This window comes from Taudactylus pleione, unplaced genomic scaffold (assembly GCF_031769625.1).
Source record: "Taudactylus pleione unplaced genomic scaffold, aTauple2 ptg000041l, whole genome shotgun sequence".
NCBI classification, from domain to species: Eukaryota; Metazoa; Chordata; class Amphibia; order Anura; family Myobatrachidae; genus Taudactylus; species Taudactylus pleione.
Window position 1 is genome coordinate 12,592,501 of NW_028284443.1, and position 21,376 is coordinate 12,613,876.

General features: G+C 42.5%; 1 protein-coding gene across 2 annotated transcripts in view; it reads left to right on the forward strand.

Moving 5' to 3' along the window:
- WASL (WASP like actin nucleation promoting factor) overlaps positions 1 to 21,376 on the forward strand; it is a 57,920-nt gene that overhangs the window by 309 nt on the left and 36,235 nt on the right. For both annotated transcript variants that reach the window (XM_088457649.1, XM_088457650.1), the window contains exon 1: positions 1 to 28. This exon is cut by the window's left edge. In XM_088457649.1, coding sequence (XP_088313775.1) covers positions 1 to 28 — 28 coding nt within the window. The remainder of the gene's footprint in view (positions 29 to 21,376) is intronic.

The window sequence follows — 21,376 nt, forward strand, 5'->3', positions numbered from 1 at the left end:
GTACAGCTACCTGGGCAAGAAGTGTGTGGTGAGTGCAGCGGCCTAGCCTGCCGAGTGCTGATGAGGGTAACTATAAGGGGGCAGCTGCTGATCACAGGCCCTTGGCTATAGCTAATGTGTGTACCCAGCTGTGTCACCAGTGACAGTGTGTATGATCTGTACCTGTCATACGGATCTATGCATAGGGTGTATGGTGAGTGACAGCTGGCCCTACACCTGACTTACTACACTTACTCCCATACGTTACCAGATTTTCATTCCAACCAATTAACTAGTTGGATAGAAAGTCTTTACGTGTGTACCCAGCCTTATAGAGCTCCTGGGCACAAGGAGACGATTTTATCAGTACTCTATTGAATTAGAAAAAAATGTTAAATTGGCTTTTTGTGGCTACTTAAAAGAGTGTGAACACCTAATGGGGCCCATACATCAGCAATCAGGAAAACAAAGCAAATCAATGATCCTGCTCCCCCCCCTCTCCGCCCCGATTTCACGATTCTCTCCACCAATATTACAGCTAGTTTTCAGTGATTTGCTGACCATTTACCGCAAATAACAGATCTGCCAGTTGTGAAGGGCTAATCATTTTACTAGTAACGTTTGGAAATAGGCTGATCACTACCATACACTGGCAATTTACGGAACCAATTGGTCTGTTAAATCCAACATGTTGGACAACCTGATTTACTGATTCTGATCACTTTTTGGTCTGAATTGGCAATCATAAACCCCATACATTGCAAATATTTTTACATAAACATCTGCAAAACGAGGAATTGCCTAAATTGATGACATATGGGCTCCTATAAATGCGTTGAACAATGTTTGTTTATTTGCTTGGTTGTGTTTTTATTATTTATAAGGAATAACCCCCTAAAGCCCTATTTCCTCTGTTATATCAAAGTTAACTGCTTGCCAAAGCACTTGTGTTTAAAATATATATATATATATATATATATATCTAACTTATTTATTATAGATATTACACTTAATATTAAATTATTGTTTGACAACTGTAATTATGGTGTGAGGTAAACTGACATGCTGAGTTACATGTACTGGATTGCCCGAGAGATTTGGAATATAAATGTAATGCATGATGCAGCAGATATTACTGTGAATCATCGATACTAATTGTATAACTGGGTTTTAACTGCAGCATACATGGTTCTGCTATGATATGGTATTATGTAATAAATTAATGGGATTAATAGATTTCCAAAATTGTGCAATAACTTATTTCAATTGCTTCTGTATGATTGAAGAATAAAAGTCCAGTGAATATGGTGACAGAGTGCACAGTTTAAATTAATTTCATATTCAGTTTACTGGTTTCTACTTAAAGGAGAAAAGAGGTGGTCTTGTAATGGCGCACAATTTAAAACATAACTTTTAATGTGTTTTGGAAAAATTTGTCTATATATTTCATTATTTCAAACACATTAAAAGTTATGTTTTAAATAGTGCGCCATTACAAGACCAACTCTTTTCTCTCCAATACTTTTTGTGATTGCTTGCACCGATCATCATTGGCAGCACCCCATAAATGGAACACCAAGTGGTTAAATGATACTGGGTATAATCTGAAATTCACTGACATCATAGACCTGTGCAGATGCCTATTCTTCCTTGGATTTCACTGTTGCATGCATGCAAAAATGTTAGTTTATTTTAGTGCCACATTTTTCTATGATTGTATAATGAAGCAGTAGTGTTTATTGACCATTGGAACTTTAAAGTTTGTAGAAGCATGTTTAAATATGTTCTTTGACCTCCACTATACACAAAACTAGCCTCTACAGCACACACATCTGGTAGAGTAGACACCCATCTGAAAACATGCTTTATATACTCTAGTTATGTACTTGGAAAATTGCTATGGATACTTTTGGAGCCTATTTCTGTATTTGTGATGAATTTACACATGGATAATAGGAAAAATGTAGGTAATATTAACATTTATTAAAATGTTATTAGATATAAATACCATAATGAGAGTTTCTACACATGTTTTAATTACAGTAATATTATCTGATGGTTCCATTTCAATGTTGTAATTAATGTTGACAAGTGAAAAGAGCCTGCTGTACCTACCTTTTTATATTGTACCTTCTCATTCTCATATGTTATAGAAAGGCTTGGAACTGCTATATTCTGATTAATCGTATCTTGTTTCTGTTAAAAGAATGGAGATGCTTTTATACATTGTTTATGCTCTCATTCTAAATATGATCTTTGCATTTAACCGGGTTCATTTGTTTCTGTTTGCTATTTAAAACTGTCCCTCTCTAGTTCCTTGTTATGTGAAATTACACTACCATGAGAGCTTTCATGTAGTGTATGCAGTTCATTGAATAGTGATCATGCCTCAGTGTCACTGGCTCATTTCCAAGCCTCTGTACAGCATTCAGTAATTTTTCTGTTCACCTTTTTATCCACTTTACCAGAAACCTGTAATGTAAGCCAGTCTAAAGGTGCCCATCCACTTGTAGATGCGGGGACGACGGCATGATTACGACATCATAATCGTGCCGTCGTCTCCCTAGGGGTGAAGTGCAGACACTGAACGATCAAACGTTCAGTGTATGCACATCAATCATCCCTGAACATGGGCAACCTGACGACGGTTGTTGGGTTGACCTGCATGTTCGGTCGAAGATAGATGTCTGAAACGACCAGCGGGCACGCGCCTCGCTGGACGTCTTAGACATTTAAATGTCCAATATGCGGCCGATAACTGAGCGATTGCACGATTACGATGTCGTAATTGTGCAAATGCTCAGTATTATCGGCAAGTGGATGGGTACCTTTAAAATACCTATCCTTTAATTCCTGTTTATTATTTATGTAAACATACAAAACAATTTAAAGGACTCCTAATCGATAAGATGCATCTTATAACTGTGTGTGTATGTGTATGTGTATATATATATATATATATATATCGATAAAAGTAAGTTGCGAAGTGGGGCCTCCATGACTTGTTTTTCCATTACATCCCACAAATGGTCAATAACGCAGGTTCTCAAACTCGGTCCTCAAAACCCCAAACAGTGCATGTTTTCCAGGTCTCTTCCCCTAATTACTAGTGAAATAGTTAGCGGCACCTGTGGTTCTTTTAAAATGTGTCAGTGTGTAATGAATAAAACCTGTGCATCTGCTGGGTGACCTGGAAAAAGTGAACTCTGTGGGGTCCTGAGGACCGAGTTTGAGAACCGCTGGTCAATAGGATTGATATCTGGGGATTTTGGAGGCCAAGTCGACACTTTAAACTCTGTCATGTTCTTCAAACCATTCCTGAACAATGTTTTTAGTGTAGGTAGGTGGTACATGTCAAAGTAACATCCACATGAATCTCAGGACCCAAAGTTTCTCAACAGAACATTGCCCAGTGTGATGCTCTGGGCAATCACGGAGCTTTTGCATTAATTAGCAAATGCAAGACAAAACAGGAGAGCAATTGTAAATCCATTGAATGAAAATTTTGTCCTGTGATGTTGGCATTTATCAAAATGGTCTGACAAAAATTCCCAGAGTAGGATATCACAGTTGGGACACACAGTATAAGCAACTCCTCACACAATGCACATTTGAGTTTAAAGAGCAGCGGTGGAAGGTGATGTGTCAGGTGAAGCACCCATCCACATATTCTTGATAAATGGACAAGCCTGAGACTGCATTATGCATCATCATCAAGTAGGTGTCAGTTGAGTGACCTTTTTGTACAAGAATGTATCCTACCTCCACAATTTCAGACACGGACTAAATTATTTGGGGCTTAAAGGCTGCATACAGTGACTAAGTGTGTGCTTTAATTTTTGTATCCATGTGTAAAGGAAAAAAAATAAGACCATAGTGTACTCTACCATAAGATAAGTGGATGTAATAGATAGTATGAAAGCACCCACCTGTGGTAAATGTCAAATTTGCACTTGTTAATCTTATGCTTGCAGAGAGAACAAGAGTGTACAAGGGTACCGGAACGCCAAAGGAATGATCCACGCTAATTGCAGCGATAGAGTATACCAAAAGAGAGATGACCACAATAGTGTATACTGTATGATGAGTTCTAGATAAAGTTGGTTGTGTGGATTTCACTCACTTATGGTAGTTATCAACTATACTATAGACAATTTTACACCTACGTTTGCCGGTGGATCCTGGATGGTCATAAACTGGGAACTCAAGTGATGTGGATTTTTAATTATTTTACATGTGGAGGCAAAGATTAATCATCGTTTTAAGAATCATGATTATCACCTCAGCAAAGTCTGCATGCATCAAAATATTTTTCGTAGCCACCCTTTCCTTGAAAGTATATTGTATACTTCATTTGTTCTCCTGGCAACAACCAGCAGTCACTTGGGCTCTGGCACCAATCATCTCCAGTTTGTAAGTAGTGGCCCAATGCCCTCTTAAGGTATGACTTGGCAAATGCCGATCGCCATGGCTACTAAGATTTTAGACCTGGCAAATGGAATTTACCATTGTCAAAGAAAGAGCAGCCACAGTATATGCCTAATGATTAGGCATTTCTGCATTACCTCATATCCTGGCTGCTATTCAATTGAAAGCGATTATGAATAACCTCAGGAGGGAGCTCCCGAAGCTATTTAGTTCACCGCGATGTTTGGTCCGACCTAAAGGATTTCTTCTCGCACCCTCCTGAGGTGCGAGGAGAAATCCGACAAAGGTGCCAGCCGCGTGGCTGTTTGCCGATTTAGCACTGCTTTAACAGCCTCGCGGATGGCATTTCAGTTGGAGAATGCTGATTCTCGCGACTAAACACCCAGGTTAAGTCGCGAAGACCGGCACACTCCGACTTAACAGCGCGCTGAATTGAATAGCTGCGGGAGCTCCCTCCCGAGGCTATTCAGCATTGCTTTGAATTGAATCGCGGCCCTGACTGCTAAAGTTAGGTTTTTATATGTTTGCTCCCCATTGTCTAAGACCCTCGCCTGTCAGTGATGAGATCAAGGTTTGGTTAGAAACCAAGCTCCACACTACATGACTATCACATTTAGCGATAGTCATGCTGAATGAGGACCCATTACTTTAGGATTGGAGGAAAGAGGTTTGGCATCTAAATCGGCACTGGCTACTGGTAATTCTGCTCCTGTGCTTTCCTCCCATGCTGACTGCGACAGTCATCACTGGCACCCTATAGGTTTCAATCACAGAGGATAGTAGAAGAGGAAACTAGACCACCAACACCACCAATTGGGTACTGATTTCCAGTGCAGCTGGTTAAAGACTGATCTATTTAGATTTATTTAAAGATCCACTCCTTATAATTTATTATTAGGACTCCTGCTGTGTGGCATGTTGGGAATTAAGGGCCATGCAAAGGGGCATGCTGGGGATTGCTTTGCCTACAGTGTGACATGATGGCAATTAGGCGACAGAGATGAGCTTGTGGTTGCGTCTGATGGCATGTGGGGAATTCTGAGGGGCATTGAAGGGGCATGTGTGGTGGTCTATACAAGTTTACAGATCTTGATTCGGGACGGTGGCCTGGCCACTAGGTTTTAGAAAAATTTGTGGAGCCCTCTTTTAAGGGACTTTATATTGGTGTTTCAGTTCTTTTGTGCACTACTTGTGTATATTTATAGCATACCAAAATTAACCATGGTTGAGTGTTATGTTAACTTAATTTTACTTTTTTGTTTTACCTTTTCATTTACTATCTGTTCTGCCTTGTGTGTAGTATGTGGTGTATGCAGGTATCAGCAAATCCTCTCTATGTACTTGATGACTAAAGCTGATTGCTATTTAAAGCTAGAAACTATGACTTATTCTCACTGGTTCCTATTGTCTCTTACAATATTGCCCTCTTTAAGAATTAAAATTGTTTTATAGAGAGTGTTGACAAAAAAGTTTGTTCCATTTTTCCACAGTAAAAAAAGTTTACTTTTTAGTTTGAAATGACGTTCTTTACGTATCCGCTTAAATCACCTGGATTTATTTTCAGTAGCCAAAGTGATCAGTATATGCTATCTTCACTGGGGAGGCAGTCAGGATGCTGGCCCACAGGGTCCCGGACGTCAGTATACCGACGCTTGAAACCTGACGCCCGTCAAAATGCCAACGCTGCTATCTCGAAGAGATCAAGATACTGACGTTGGCATCCCAACGGTAAATATACGGGTTAGGATTAGCCCAAGGGTGGGGGGGTTAGGTTTAGGGACCTTCCAGGGTGGGTTAGGCTTAGGCTATGGGGAAGGGGAGGATAGGGTTAGGCACCACCGGGGGGAGGTTATGGTTAGCTACCACAGGGGAAGGGTTAGTGGAGGGGGAGAGTTAGTGTACTTAACTACCCCTGTCGGGATCTTGCACATCAGGGTGCCGCTGCCGGTCTTCTGACCACCGGCATTCTGACTGCCGGGCATTCATACCGATTCCCTTCACTGCAGTGGTGTCACTGGGGTCTGTGACACCCAATGTGCAAGTATATCCCCTGCATGTGCCCGGAAAGGGGGCATGGCCTCGCGATGCACCCCCTGTTTCATCACTCTGTGGGTGTGCCCAGTACTCCCAGAGATGTGAGCTGCCCCCATAGACTCTCCCTACACTGCTGCCGCCTCTTCAGGGACTGGGAGCAGCACACTAACATCACAGTACAGTGTCCAGCTCCTGGTGACGTAACTGGTTCACTGACTTGTAAGCAGTGGCTACGCTAATTTTTTTTGGCAGAGTGAAAATTCTCTTAACATTTAAGTGTTTTTATCCAAATAGATGTATATCGGTAATTCCACTTATTTCTAAATTGCAATATGTTGTACAAAACTCATCATTTAAGTATATATGTGCCCACTTACCTCTATCCTCCGTGCGCTACAAGTCGCGTTACACAACGCAAGTGCAGTGTGACACAGTAGTGCCTTTTCACACTACTTTTTACCTTCAGATGTTTATGTGCAAATATAACGCACAAGCAGCTTCTGCTGATTAAAATGATATGCGGCTGTGACACTGTAATGTAGTGTTTTGCATGTAGCTACACTCGCAGTTGCACACAGAATATAGGCATGCCGAATATCATTTTAATCAGCAGAAGCTTCTGTTATCGAACTTTAGAATGTCACACTGGCTCCTTAGTGGCTATGAAGGATCACATGAACCTAGCAAATCGAACCTTGCACCACATGGGCTGCTGCTCTAATTGGCAAATTTGTCTTCACTCATTGCTCCACGCAAAGAAATAAGGTTGTATTTATTGATAGCAACTATGCTGATTGAACTTAAGATGTGTAAACACAGAAGCCGTAAGATTCTGACAGAACCTTGCAGCTAATTGAATCCCCCCAGTGTCACAGGTTATGAAGCCCACGCAAATAGTTTCTTTAATACTTACGGCAGTGGTTCCCAAACTTTTTTGAACCACGGCACCCTAAAATATCAGCATTGTTTTCACGGCACCCCTAAGCCAAAAGTTTGTTGAGAAATTCAGAAGAAAAATGTAGTAGAGTAGTCTTCATTCTAGCACTCTGCACCTGTCACAACCCGTGCAGTTCCACACTCCTGCCTGAGTTGTCGCCCTATGCTCTGGTGCTCCTAGCACACTTTGGCCTGTATCTGAGCAGTTTGCTGCATTAGAAGTGTGCTAGAAACACCAGAGCAGAGTGTGACACCCCAGGCAGGAGAGAGGAACTGCACGGGTTGTAACTGATGCAGGGTGCTAGAATGAACACTAAAGAAAAATGAAGTAGATTATGCTAATCTGTCATCCTTAGGTTCAGTTATGTAGTGGTGAACAGGTTTACGCTTTTGTTTGTCCACGTATTTACATTACATTGACAATAAATAATTTGATTTGGTGCTGGGCCACCAACCCGAAGCACCTCTGAAAGTGTCCCGAGGCACCCCAGGGTACCACGGCGCACAGTTTGGGAACCACTGACTTAAGGCATCGCAGCAGAAAGTATATATTATAGGGAAGGGGAGAGAGAAATTTGTAGCTGAATGGTGTTATTATATTGCATGGTTTTTCAAAACTGCATGACTTTTGTTTACTGACTGCCCATGATATTAATATTTAGCAGCAGTGCTGCTTTGCTTAATTGTGTCTAGCATAAGAGAAACTAAATTATTAATATTATAGATGTTAAAGTTATCTTTTGCAAGCTGGAGCAAACTTACGGGTTATGTCCTACTACAGTGTTGGCTAACCTTGACACTCCAGCTGTTATGGAACTACATAACCCAGCATGCACTGCTACAGTTTTGCTATTAGGGCATGCTAAAACTGTGGCAGGGCATGCTGGGATATATAGTTCCACAACAGCTGGAGTGTCAAGGTTAGCCAACACTGTCCTACTACCTCTGTCATAATTGTCAATTCATTTCGGAATTGACCACACCTGCAAATGACGTCCTAATTTACGTTACACAGGCATGCATTCTGGGAAGATAATCATGCCAATCAACTAGATTGACAGAAGGATTCCTGGGAAGAAAAAGCAAAACAAAGGAACTGTACTAAGAGTCGATATTTGAAAGAACCCGGGTGTTTAGCACATGTTCTCCCTCTGACTGAACTACATTTTGTTCAATGTGCAACAATTGAAAGTTTGTTCAATAAAACAAACTTTAAAAGGGGATCATAGATCTCTCTTGATGATTGTAAGAGTATTTCATGTTGCCACTGTATAATGGTAGTGTGGATGTTTGACAGATCCAGTTGTAAATGCTGACAGATTCAGTTGTAAATGGTACATCATTTCATGCTGGGGCTTCTACGGCTGTTACTGGGGCACGTGAGCGTGGCCAGAAGGGGATGGGACATGGAATTATTGCAAAGAACTTCAGATTTTTCTAACTGCATCTACCAATTGTAAATTATCTGTTTAATGTTTTATTGGCAGACATGTAGTAGTTTTGAGAACAAATGTCTGATGTTACTGCCGATGCCAAGAAGGTGAATGGTGCAGGTGAACGATGTATCGGGCGGTCGGACGCCACATCATGCAGTGTGTACGGACCGCCTGATATATCCTGCCGTCGCTGGGTTTACACATCGTCTAGTGCAGTGGTTCCCAATCGTGGTCCTCAAGGCTCCTCAACAGTTCATGTTTAGAGAGATCCATGGTTGAGCACAGGTGATTTAAGTAGTACCTCAGTCAATTTGATTTAACCATCTGTGCTCAACCATGGCTATCTCTTAAACCTGAACTGTTGGGGAGACTTGAGAACTGCGTTTGGGAACCTCTGGTCTAGTGTGTACCCAGCATAAAGCTGGCCACACATCTAAATATTATCTGTCCAACCAGCCAACTAGTTGATTGGTTGGAATGAAAATCTGGTAATGTATGGGAGTAAATGATGATCAGCAATTTGCTCCTAAATGCCAGAAAACAAATGAAAATGGTCGTCAAACAAGTTTGAACAAATTGTTTAGATCACACATTTAACAAACAACAGTTTTTGTCCATTTTCCGGCGTTTGGGAGCAAATTACCGATTGTCATTTGCTTTCATACCTTACCAGATTTTCATTCCAACCAATCAACTAGTTGGCTGGTTGGACCGATAATCTTTAGATGTGTGGCCAGCTTAAGTCCAGTCTTGTTTTTAATGTGCATTTCCTTAAGGACACAAATGTGTGAGAAAATGTAAACCAGTTTTAGTTGACCAGGTTTGTTGATATACAAATATTTGTGTTGAACATTATAAACTGTTAAATTATACAGAAAAACATTACAAAAATTGAATATCACAACACATTAATAAAAATACTATTTGGAAGGTTACCCCACTTAATTCTTGCATTGTTATTGAAGGTTGAGTTTGAGCAATTTTATTAAAACAAAGGATAGAACAAATCACATGTTTAGCTGTTATGCTCCAGGTGTTAAACTTAAGTATTTCTCACAAGCTTTTTCTACATACAATATAGCTCCATTACCAAGGTGAAATAAAAATCTGTAACAAAACCTAATGAGAGGCTTTAAAAGAAGCATACAGAAAAGAGAGGAAAAAAAATACTTTATACCCCAACATGTCTGTGAACTTGCTTTGAATAACTGAACTACCGTACTTTAAATTTGTCCAGCCGGTGATATGGCCTATTCCTTTGCTGACCATTGTATTTTGTTCAATCACTTGTACATTAAAGGGTATTTGCATTTTTAATACCAGACAAATTGTCTGTGTTATAGTATTAGTAGAATTAGACTTATTCTTAGATTTTCATATATATATATATATATATATATATATATATATATATATATATATATATATAATTATATAATTTTTTATTTTTTTTTAATGGTCTTTAATTTCTTCATAGACTAGTGGACTTTATTTTTCTTCAGTTTTTGAATTGTAATCAGCAAGAAAGCCTCAAAGAGTTCGCAAAAAAGTTCAGAGTGCAGCTCAAGTCAGTACAAATTAATAAACACCCCATAGATACTCAAATTGACAAAATAGTTAACATAAAATGTACTAAACTCAAAAGAGCTCTCTCCATAAACCATACTCAAGACACACAAAAACACAGAAGATTGTGCAGATTCCTTTAAAAAGCAGAAATTTTAATTACAGGTTGCACTTACAATATATAAGATGATAAAGGCATATAACATGTCTCCACTGGCATATACAGCAACAGGCATCAAGCTTAAAACTTTAGAAGCCAAACCATCGCCCCAGGCCAGAATATATGAAAACTTGTAGAGACCACACAGTATGAGCCCAGATTCATATTATCCCTGGCCCACAGTGTGATTTATCACAGATAACTAAGCAGCCTTCAAGGGAAAACCTTCTAGGAGTTTGCTCTATACAGTGCACAAATTTAAAAACACTATTACAGTACAAATGTTGTATATGGGGGAGCCATGCTAATAAAGAATAACTTCAATACTTGCCAATTCTTATATATAACACTCAGGTGTGCATTTCGTCAGGTTCATCCTAGATCATAAGAGGACATTAGAACTATATAGCACATCAGTGAGGAGTATGTAAGCTTTCATGACAGCTCAGAAAGGGATTATATTTACTCACAGGCTCTCATGGTAGACAAAAACTTGGCCCCAGCGGACTCTACAACATGTGTATAGATAGTTTTGCAGCCTCCTGTACTTGACATTGCTTTGACAGCACTGGCTGCTGTTATAAGACAGCTGCTTTCCCAACAAACTCATGTGAGCCCCCTGCTTCCCTCGCGGCTCACCTGCACGCCTCCTCCGGTGCCCACACCGCACATGGCCGCTTCCTTGTCCCAAAGCTGCAGCAAGTCTTTCCCTCTGTTGGAGTTCAGCAGCACCATATCTTTCATGCCGTTGTAGCAGTTTCTGCCTCTCCCCCTGGAGCTGCTCTTCATCCAGAGCTCAGAGCCTCCCTCATCGCCTCCAATGTGGTTGTGGGGCATGGCATCCCCGGTGCGGCAAGAGACTGCAGAGCCCTGGGTGCATGTTGGTAACAGCATAGATGTGGGCAGGGGTTTTTGGAAGTGTAGACACACAGTGACAGTCTGAGCCTCACACCCAGATCCTCGCTGCACCTGGTGCCGATCTGTGTCCGGTCTCCATTTCCTCTTCACACTTCATCACGGGCAAAATAGAAGAGGAGGCAGAGCCACACTGATTGAATGTGGCGGGAATGAACACACATCCTATGATAGGGGGAGTGTGTTTTTTTTTTTTTCCCAACAATTAGCTTTATTAGAAACATCATACCTGGGTCTTGTAAAACTTTGTCGCCAGCACTAAAATCTTTGTCGCCATGGTGACCTGGCCCCTGGGATTTGTTGAGCCCTTAGTTAAGTTTTATATTCTACTATGGAGAAACCAGTTTTGTCGCATACTTTTGACTGAGGGGAATTGGCCCTCAGAGCCTACTGCAATCTGTTTTATAACAAGCATAAACAGATACATACAGTTCAAGAGCCAGTCAATTTGTAGAAGCTGACAAGATCTCTTAACAAGCCAGGGAAGATATGAGTCCATGACATCATTAGAAATGACTGTACATTCTTGCATTTTTTGTATAAGCAAAGGTCTACAAAGCAAGTTGCAAATGTTTGTTATGTTGCATGTCCTGCATTTAGAAGAGCATGTAATCCTTCACCCTGCACTTCTGTAAGCTAGGAATTTGCTCACCGAAATCAGCACTGAACACAGAGGGCCTGATTCAGAGCCGGACGCTATTTGCGCTCGCTCGTTCAGAAAAAGGGGCCGGCTATTTAAATTGAGCGCTCGCTCTTTGCGGTCTGTTGACGCCTCTATGTCTGAGCGAGCGAACGAAACATGTGCTCGCTATTTTGTAAAGACGCCCCCTGGCCGCTCGCATCCTACGTCATCTCCGCTATTTATTTGATTAATCGAGTACATCGAAAGGCGTCTGAACTGCTCGCAGTGCTTGTGGTAGGTTTATCCTACCGGAATCATGCGAACAGTTCAGGCTAAGAGACAACCAAGTGACGTGGTCGATGACGCTGCTTTGTTAATTATGCACACCCTTAAAATGCCCGTTTTGACCGTTTGGCACGCCTGCGTTCGGATCACCACTCCCCGTTTTCAAGCACCTTCCCCTGTTACCACCCACAAACGCCTCATCCTGTCACTCAAATTAGCAGGCACTCGCTATTTTGCGAGCGCTCGATTTCCGACCGCAATGACTGGGTGGCGCATGCGCATTACGACCCATACGCATGCGCAGATGTGCGAACATCGCTCGGAGCGAACGAGCGGCCGCTTATGAGCGGCTCTGAATCAGGCCCAGAGTTTGTCCCGAATTCAGCTTGTGTTCCCAGTTACAGTACTTTGCCAAGGAATGCATAAAAGCAGCTACAATAGTACAGAAATACATCTGGATTCCTTTCATTTTCATTGTGACACACTATCTGATAGTATGATCAACGGAGCTCTTGGGATGCCCTCTATAAATGGCAAAGCCAATTGGTCATCTGCAAATATACATGGATAATGAGTGAGCAAGCACTAATTCAGAGAATGTTAATCTGTTCTTATGATGCATACACATGGTCAGATTTTTCTTCAGATCTTAACGATTGTAAAAATCGTTCACATCTGAAGGAAAATCTGACATATCTAACATGTTTGAACGATGCGCGTTTCTGATGGTCAGATAACGATATCTGACATCTGATGTGTTTGCAGTCGTTTTGGATGATTTCAGTCATTTTAATCTTAATCTCTAAATCGATGGTAAAATTGTGTCAAAAGTGTCCACAGTTTATCACTAGAAATTGTTTTTTTTTTTTTTTTTTCTTTAACAATAGCATGTTATGCTGGGTACACACTGGAAGATATATTGGCCGATCAATTGATCGGCCAATATATCTTGTGTGCATCAGTGATCGCGCTGAGCAGAAACAATTGGGGTCCTACGCCATGGTTTCTGGGTCCCATCACATATTATGGGGCAGACAGTTGACACAGTGCTGGGGTCTGGTAGCATTTGGGTAGAGGGGTTAAGGGCAAATGGCATTTGGGGTAGAGCTGGGGTTAGAGGCAGGGAGAAGTTGGGGTAGAGTGCAGACAGCAATTGAGACAGTGTTGTGGAAGCAAGGAGGGGGTTAGAGGAAGGTAGTACTGGGTGTAGGGAGGGGATAAGGGTAGATAGCAGCTGGGGCAGTACTGGCAAGGAGGGGGTTAGCAGCAGGCAGTGCTTTGGGTAGGGAAGAACCTCCAGCTCCCTCCTATTCCGGACAGTGTCTACCTTCCTGGCCTCCTGCGTGGACAGCCACAGGTGGACTTCCAATGGAAAGCCCCGTTGGCTTACTTACCTCTGAGTGATATTTCATGGACTGTGGGGAGAGGACGTCATGCTGTCATTCTGTGGCCCTGGATTCATGACATGATGGAAGGAGGAGCGCAGATGCCGGCAGCCAAAAGCTTGAAGCTGCGGGGCAGACTTGAGTCAGAGCAGCAGTGTGAGCTGGCCAGTGGCACACTGCTAGTAACGTCACCTGCACAAGCGCTGCTGCTGGGGGCAGCGCACGTCAAGTGTCCAGTGGCGTCCGCAATGGTACGGCCCTGCAGCCGCGCCTGCGCAACAGACACTTCAGGGCCGAGAGAGAGACCGACCGACCCCCTAAATTGGCGGAGGCATTAGTATACTTTTTCTTTACAAAACAAAAAAACCTTCCCTACTACTGCCTACTTCAAAATATAAAAACAAAAATTTTTAGAAAATGAGGGTTAGATCGCTGTCGCAGGGGGGTTGGTGGAGTAGCGGAAGCCGACGTCGTATGTGCAGAGACCTTCTCATGGTAGTTTTTGGCAAAAATACCATGAGAAGTGTGCGGAGGGCTTTCTCACAAGCTCTGTCCCTGAATGCAGATGTTGGTACTGCCATGTCATATTTCCTAAAATATGCGAATTTATTAAAAAATATCATGCTGCAACTGTATTTATAATGCGGATTCTAGTAATTAAGGGCCTATGATACAGATGCTTATACAGCAATAGAGGATAACAGGAGATTAGAGGGCCTATATCATTTGCCTGTGTGCCAGCCCACTATGTAAATTACTGGAATACTCTCACATTTCAAAAAGACGATCTGCCAGTGTGTACACAGTCAAAGATTAATTGGCCAATGTCCTCACAACAGCTATATTTTTAGACAGTGATGGCTGTTCAGTGTGTATGAACAACTATCATCTGCAGATCGGTGGACCTGCAGATATCTTTCAGGTGTGTACACAGCTTTAGATGTAATGCTGGGTACACACTAAACCGATATATTGTATCTGCAGATTGAATGATCTACAGATATATCTGCAGATGTTTGTTCATACACACTGAACAACCGTCATGTGTTCTGTGTGTTGTAGAGGGGCGGGTCGCGTCCCCCTCCCCGCTATTGCCGCTGCAAATGGACAGACGGTCGGCTGACTGCCCGTACACACACAGCACGATGCCCCAATATATCTGCAGATATATTGGGTATCGGCTGTGCAGCACAGCCGACACAATGTGTCCTGTGAATGACGTCGTTCAGACATATTGCTGGTACACACTGGCCGACTCCACCCGATATATTGGCCGAGCAATTGATCGGCCAATATATCTGCCAGTATATATCTGTACACCTGACAGATATATCTGCAGATTGAGTGATTTGCAGAGATATATGCATATGATGGTGGTTCATACACACTGAACAAAAATCATCTTTTCTCCTGGCTGCAACACCCGGCCTCTTCTGCAAGTCTACGGGTGTCCAGCAGACCGCCTGTACATACTACACGATGAACAAATATATCTGCAGATATATCTGCCATTGGCTGTGCAGCAGAGCTGACGCGATATGTCTGTGAACGACTTTCAGACATATCGCTGGTACACACTGGCCGACGGCCACCCGATTTATATTGGCCGATCAATTGATCAACTTTTCCGATAATTTTCATCAGCTTTTTCATAATTTATGCATTTGATAGCAGACCTGCAAACATACCAGACCTGCAAACATACGCTGTTGGTTGCTCATTAACCACTGCACAATCTAGAGTTTTCAGTATCCTACACCTAAACTCTCATAAGATGTATGGATTCTGTACCCTTTTCAATGTTTGTAATGTGTACTAAAACACGGTAATTATGGGGAAACAATAGCTCTATAATGTACACTCGTGCCAGAAATACTGAGACACTTGTCCAGTAATACTTAAGCCCCCAACGCGTTGGGGCGTGTACTTCACAAGCTTTCAAACGTATTGTGTAGATAGTGTACATCATGCCTCCTGAATAAGGGTCCACAATTTTTCGCCGGTGGTGGAACCTTGCCATTGATAGCACGTTGTATTGAATTCCACATGTGTTCTATTGGTTTCAAATCTCGCCAACAGGTGGGGGCAACTCATAATGCTAAAGTCAGAGGAATGCTCCTTCAGCCATAATCTGGTGGCTTTCGACCTGTGCATTGGTAATTGTCATCCTGAAAGAGCCCACTGCCATCTGAGTGAATGCATGACATGAGCGGGTGCAAATGATCCAAAAGTATGGTTACAATGATGTCTGCGAATGTACCAGGGGTCCTAATGCTGCCAGCTGAAAACAGCCCACACCATAAAAGGACCACCACCTCCCTGGACTCCTTGTTGTCATGCAGGGTCTATTGCCTTGTGTTTTTTTTTCCACACGTGTAATCATCAATCTGGAAACCGTTGGAACCTCGACTCCTTAGTCCAGGCTATATGTTTCCAGTGATCTTGCATCCAGTGGGGGTGTTCACGAGCCCAGGTGATGCACAGAACCTTGTGCCATGTGGTCAGCATTGGGATCCGAGTCGGCCGTCTGCTCAACTAACCAGTAGAAGAAAGGTAATTTTGCACTATTAGTATGCCTATGTTACTTGTTGGCCCAACATGACATTTTTCTGTTATCTGTGTCAATGCTGAACGCCAGTCAGATGTTACTATGCATACCACGTTCGTCCAGAGAGTTTTGTCGGCCACATCAGTTTAGCACGCTCTATATCTTCTGTGATGTTGTGTATTTACGGTACACCCTTGACATTTTTGCACATGAAAATAACGTTCCTTTATCGTCCATCTGGGGGATGCCATTACTCTGGGTTATGGGTAGCGATGTATGGAGTCTGACACTAGTTTAGTTGAAAACTTGCTCCCACCCCCCTATGTAACCCCTCCCCTTCCAGCCTAAACTCAGTCTATGGTTAACAAAATCGAAGGAGACCCACGAAAGGGACTGAGAAACCAGAAACCAACAGGTATTCTAATATGTACCAAACAAGGGAGGGATTGCTGCATCCCGCTGATGGACTTCAAGGAAGAGATTTTACGGTAAGTAAAAAAATCATATTTCCTTTATCGTCCATCTGGGGGATGCCATTACTCTGGGTGATATACCAAAGCATGCCACAGAGACACCATGTTGTACCGCCCAATGGGCTTTGATCGCACGAGTTGAATGAGGCCGGAACAGTCACACTCGAGAACAAATACACCGGCCTAATGGCAGAAATGACCAATCTAGCGATGGACCCTTTTGAGGCAGGTCAGCCTCTTTTTGTTGCATCAATCAATACTAACAGAGAATCCGTACGCCTAAAAGAGGCAGTACGGTCCAAGTAAATGTGTAATGCACGTACCACATCCAACAATGCTAACGAAGAACCTTCAGTAGCCACTAAATTCTGGCCAAAAAACCGGAAGGACAATATCTTGGTTAATGTGAAAAGCCGAAACCACCTTTGGCAGAAAGGAAGGCTTAATGCGGAATACTACCCTATCCTCATGAAACACGAGAAGCAGATCCTTACAAAAAAGAGCCGCTAATTCTGATAACCCTTCTGGCTGAAGCAATGGACAAAATGAAAACCTTCAGAGTGAGGTATCGCAATTCAAGTCCCAAGGAGGAACCGGACGGACATAAGGAGGCTGTATGCGAAGAACCCCGTGCAAGAAGGTCTGAACCTCTGGAATGGTGGCCAACTTCAGGAGGTGTCACACCACTTGCATGCATTACTGTTCTGAGCTGCATCCAAGAACCAGCATCAGATCATCTGTGATCCCTTCGGCTGGCTGAGAGACCAGGGGGTCATGCAAGCCGTCTGCCGCAAATGAGTAAAATAGGCCAGGAAATCTCCGTCAGCTGACGGAGATCTTGGCCTCTCCATGCCCCCCAACAACAGCAGCAACACCCCGTCGCCAGCTTCTTCCCACCCAGAAACTGACAGTACAGTACAGTCAGGCGAATGTGCAGATTCCCGGTAATTACGAATCTGCATGATACCTGTCACTGCGTCCGCAGCTGAATCACACCCTGAAATAACTCTGCAAACCAACATTGAAGACCATGTCTAGCAGGACTGCCATCTGGGGAAATGCTGGAACTGGAGACCTGTTCCCGGACAATGGCACTGTTTGGCTGCGATCAGGTTCCCCTGCTGTTTGTACTCTTCGTATCCTAAGCTTTACCAGGTTCAAAGATTGTGGATTGATTATGCTGTCTATCCCAGTATGAATGTATCGAGTGCTGAGTTGCTCATGAGCCTGCCGGGCACTCTGCTAAGGCCCCCTGGGCGGCTGCTGTAAGATGAGGCAGTGAGTGAAATGCTAATAATGCACACTATTTAATGTCAAAGTTTATCTCATAAACACAGAGGGCTGACTAACTTCGTATATACTAGCTGAAATGCTCTGCGTTGCCCACCACTCTGAAGTTTTCATACAAATCCATCCAGTTGAAGGCTCAGAACAGGCAACCCGAGTCAAAGTTCTGCCTAACGTACACCATCGGGAGTTCCGACCGGGACCCTAAACCCCCTAAAACCTGGTCAGGATCTGGCTGGACCATCCCAATCTGTGCAGGGGTGTCTGAATACTAGGGGGTTGAAGTCCTGGTCAGACCTCCCGTTGGTGTACGCTGGGCAGAACTTTGACCCAGGAAGTCTGTTCTGTGCCCTCCACTGAATAGATTTGGATGACATCACATAATAATAAAACTTCAAGAACTTGAAGATTTAAACTTGGGCAACGCTGGGTACTTCAGTATATATATCTCTGTCCTCAGGATCCCAAACAGTGCATGTCTTCCAGGTCTCCTTACAGAATTACAAGTTAAATAATTAGCTCCACCTGTGGCTGTTTTAAAATGTGTCAGTGAGTAATGAATACACCTGTGCACCTGCCAGGTGACCTGGAAAATGTGAACTGTGTGGGGTCCTGAGGACCGAGTTTGAGAACCACTGATATAGATGTGTAGTTTTATATAGAGAGATCTGTATATATTTAAATATTCTTATTGGTGTATATTGGACACATACAAGTTATGATCAATAAACACACAGTACTTGCAATTCCCTGCGCTCCTCTGAAGTAGGTATCAAATCTTAAACCGTATATGGATGAGAAAGTTCCCCCGAAATGAATTCCTATGACGTTCTTTTCAGTGTTTCATACAATCAGATGATTTGAATGGTGGGTATATCTCTTTTATAGATCAATTCAATGTTCCTCAAAAAAAATTTAAGAAAGTAGTATATAGTGAAGTACAGTTTATTAAAACATAAAAACATCCAACAGACACATATAAGAGGCGCTGCGTACCAGATGTAGTGGGGTGTGGGACCGCACACGCCCAAAATGACATATACAGGGGTATAAACAATCGCCTCCCGAGATAGGGTCGTGTAGTCCTCCTGAATTTACACTCTGGTGGTTAGTCCTCTAACCCCTTCACCTGGCACCCTTACTGCTGCTCCTTCCTCATGATATTCAGAACTGCCCTGGAATGTTTAGAATGTATCATATTGATTGCTTTACTTCAGGCAAGACAGAGAAGGAATGTACTTAACTAGTCAGCGTTTTTAACAGGAAATGTTTTTTGTTTTTTTCTTCCTTAGGGAGTAAAGATATTGGAATTTAGAATCCTCTGCATCATTTAAAGAGTTCACACACAGAAACCATAATCTGATTTACTGACCTAGCACAAAAACCATTGTTTACATGCAAGAATGAAGACAACTCCTTTTCTAATTCCATTATTACTTGACCATTTTACTTCTTATAGTACATAGACATTTCTAATTCCCTTATGTTTCATAGCAGGAATGCATTGGCAATAACCATTAAGGGAGAAGATATCTATATAATAATTCTCTAAGATCTGTCCAGTCTCCAACATGCCTGCGTAGTGGGAACCAGGGGCACGCGCCTTCACCCTGTGGCTCCCACTATTAGGTAGATGGAACAGACCTAGCCGGAGAGGAGGATAATTGGTCAGGACGCCAAGAATAAGGTAAGTATGGCGGGATGGGACAGAGCAGCAGAGAGGTGAGGGAGCAAGACAGAGCAGCAGTCAGAGCGGAGGAGGGAGTGTGGAGATTTTGAGGCAGTGCTTATATTTTAGTAGGGAATTTATGTGATAGGCAGTATCTTCACTTGTCACATGACTCCCATTTGAAGTTTTCCATATTTGGAGGTAATGATGGTAAAACACGCATAGAACTTAGGATCACCTCACATAAGCCAATTGTTTTTTTACAAGTCAAACGTAATATAACTAATATCCTTATAGAGTTTTCAGTGTCTTATCTATATGTATGCATAAGTATGTAACTTCATCCCTTGTGTAGACATATATTTTTAACTCAAACTGATGCATCATGAAAATATGAATATTGGTTTGGTTGTGTGTGAGACATTTGAAATGAGATTTGGGCAGCACAGATGGTGTAATGGTTTACTGCATTACTGCCTCACAGTACTGAGGAGGTGACGTTTGTATATTCTCCTTGTGTTTGCGTGGGTTTCATCCGGGTACTCCTGTTTCCTCCCACACTCCAAAATATACTGGCAGGTTAATTGGCTCCCAACACAATTAACTTTAGTGTATATGTGTGTGTGCATGTGATAGGGACTGATGTGAATGGACAAATATTTTCTGTAAAGTGCTGCGGAATATGTGCGCGCTATATACATAACTGGTAATAAATAAATAATAATTTGATGCAGTGTACCCTGCACATTTGCATTGTATTCAGTGTTCAGAGTGTCTGCAATAAACAGTAAATCAGCCTTTGCTGGTCCTCAAGCCAATTAGGCTCAATTCAACACGAATCGAATAGCTCCAGGAAGGAGCTCCCGGAGCTATTCATTTTAGCGTGCTGTTATGTCGGAGAATGCCCGTTCTCGCGCCTTTAAACATGGTGTTTAGTCACGAGAAGTGGCATTCTCAGACATAAGTGCCCGGCGCAATGCTTTTTCTGCCGCACTAAGGGCAGAAAAAGGCATCGTGCCAGCAGTTTTGTCGGATGTCTGCTCGCACACAGGAGGGGTGCAAGAAGAAATCCTTCAGTCGGGCTTAACAGAGTGGTGACTTGAATAGCTCCGGGAGCTCCTTCCCGACGCTATTCAATTCTCATTGAATTGAGCCCTTTGAGTGTACATAAGATGAGATACTTTATATTCGGTTTAAACTAGCATGCTGTAACAGACCGGCTACTGTCCTCTTTGTGATGTGTGGAACTGCAGAATTAAATGCAGCAACTACATTTGATTACAATAGAAATAAAGGTACCTAACTTGAACATTATTAAATCTCATCTAGTGATTAAGTGAGCAATTACAGCAGAGACTTAAGGTGCATACACACGGAACGATATATCGTTGCGATATGAACGATAACTATATCATTCAACGATATATAATTTCGTTTGTATGCAATGAATGACCAAACGATGCGCACTCCCGCTGAACGATATCGTCCTTCAGGCATGCATGTAGGCCAATCTGGACAATATCGTTAATTTTTTATATGGGAGAACGATCGTTGGTCGTTCATCGTTGGTAAAATCGTTGATGTGTGGATGAACAATATCGTTCACCCAGCACACCAGGAATTTCAAGGGAGATCGTTCAGCAATGTCGTTCG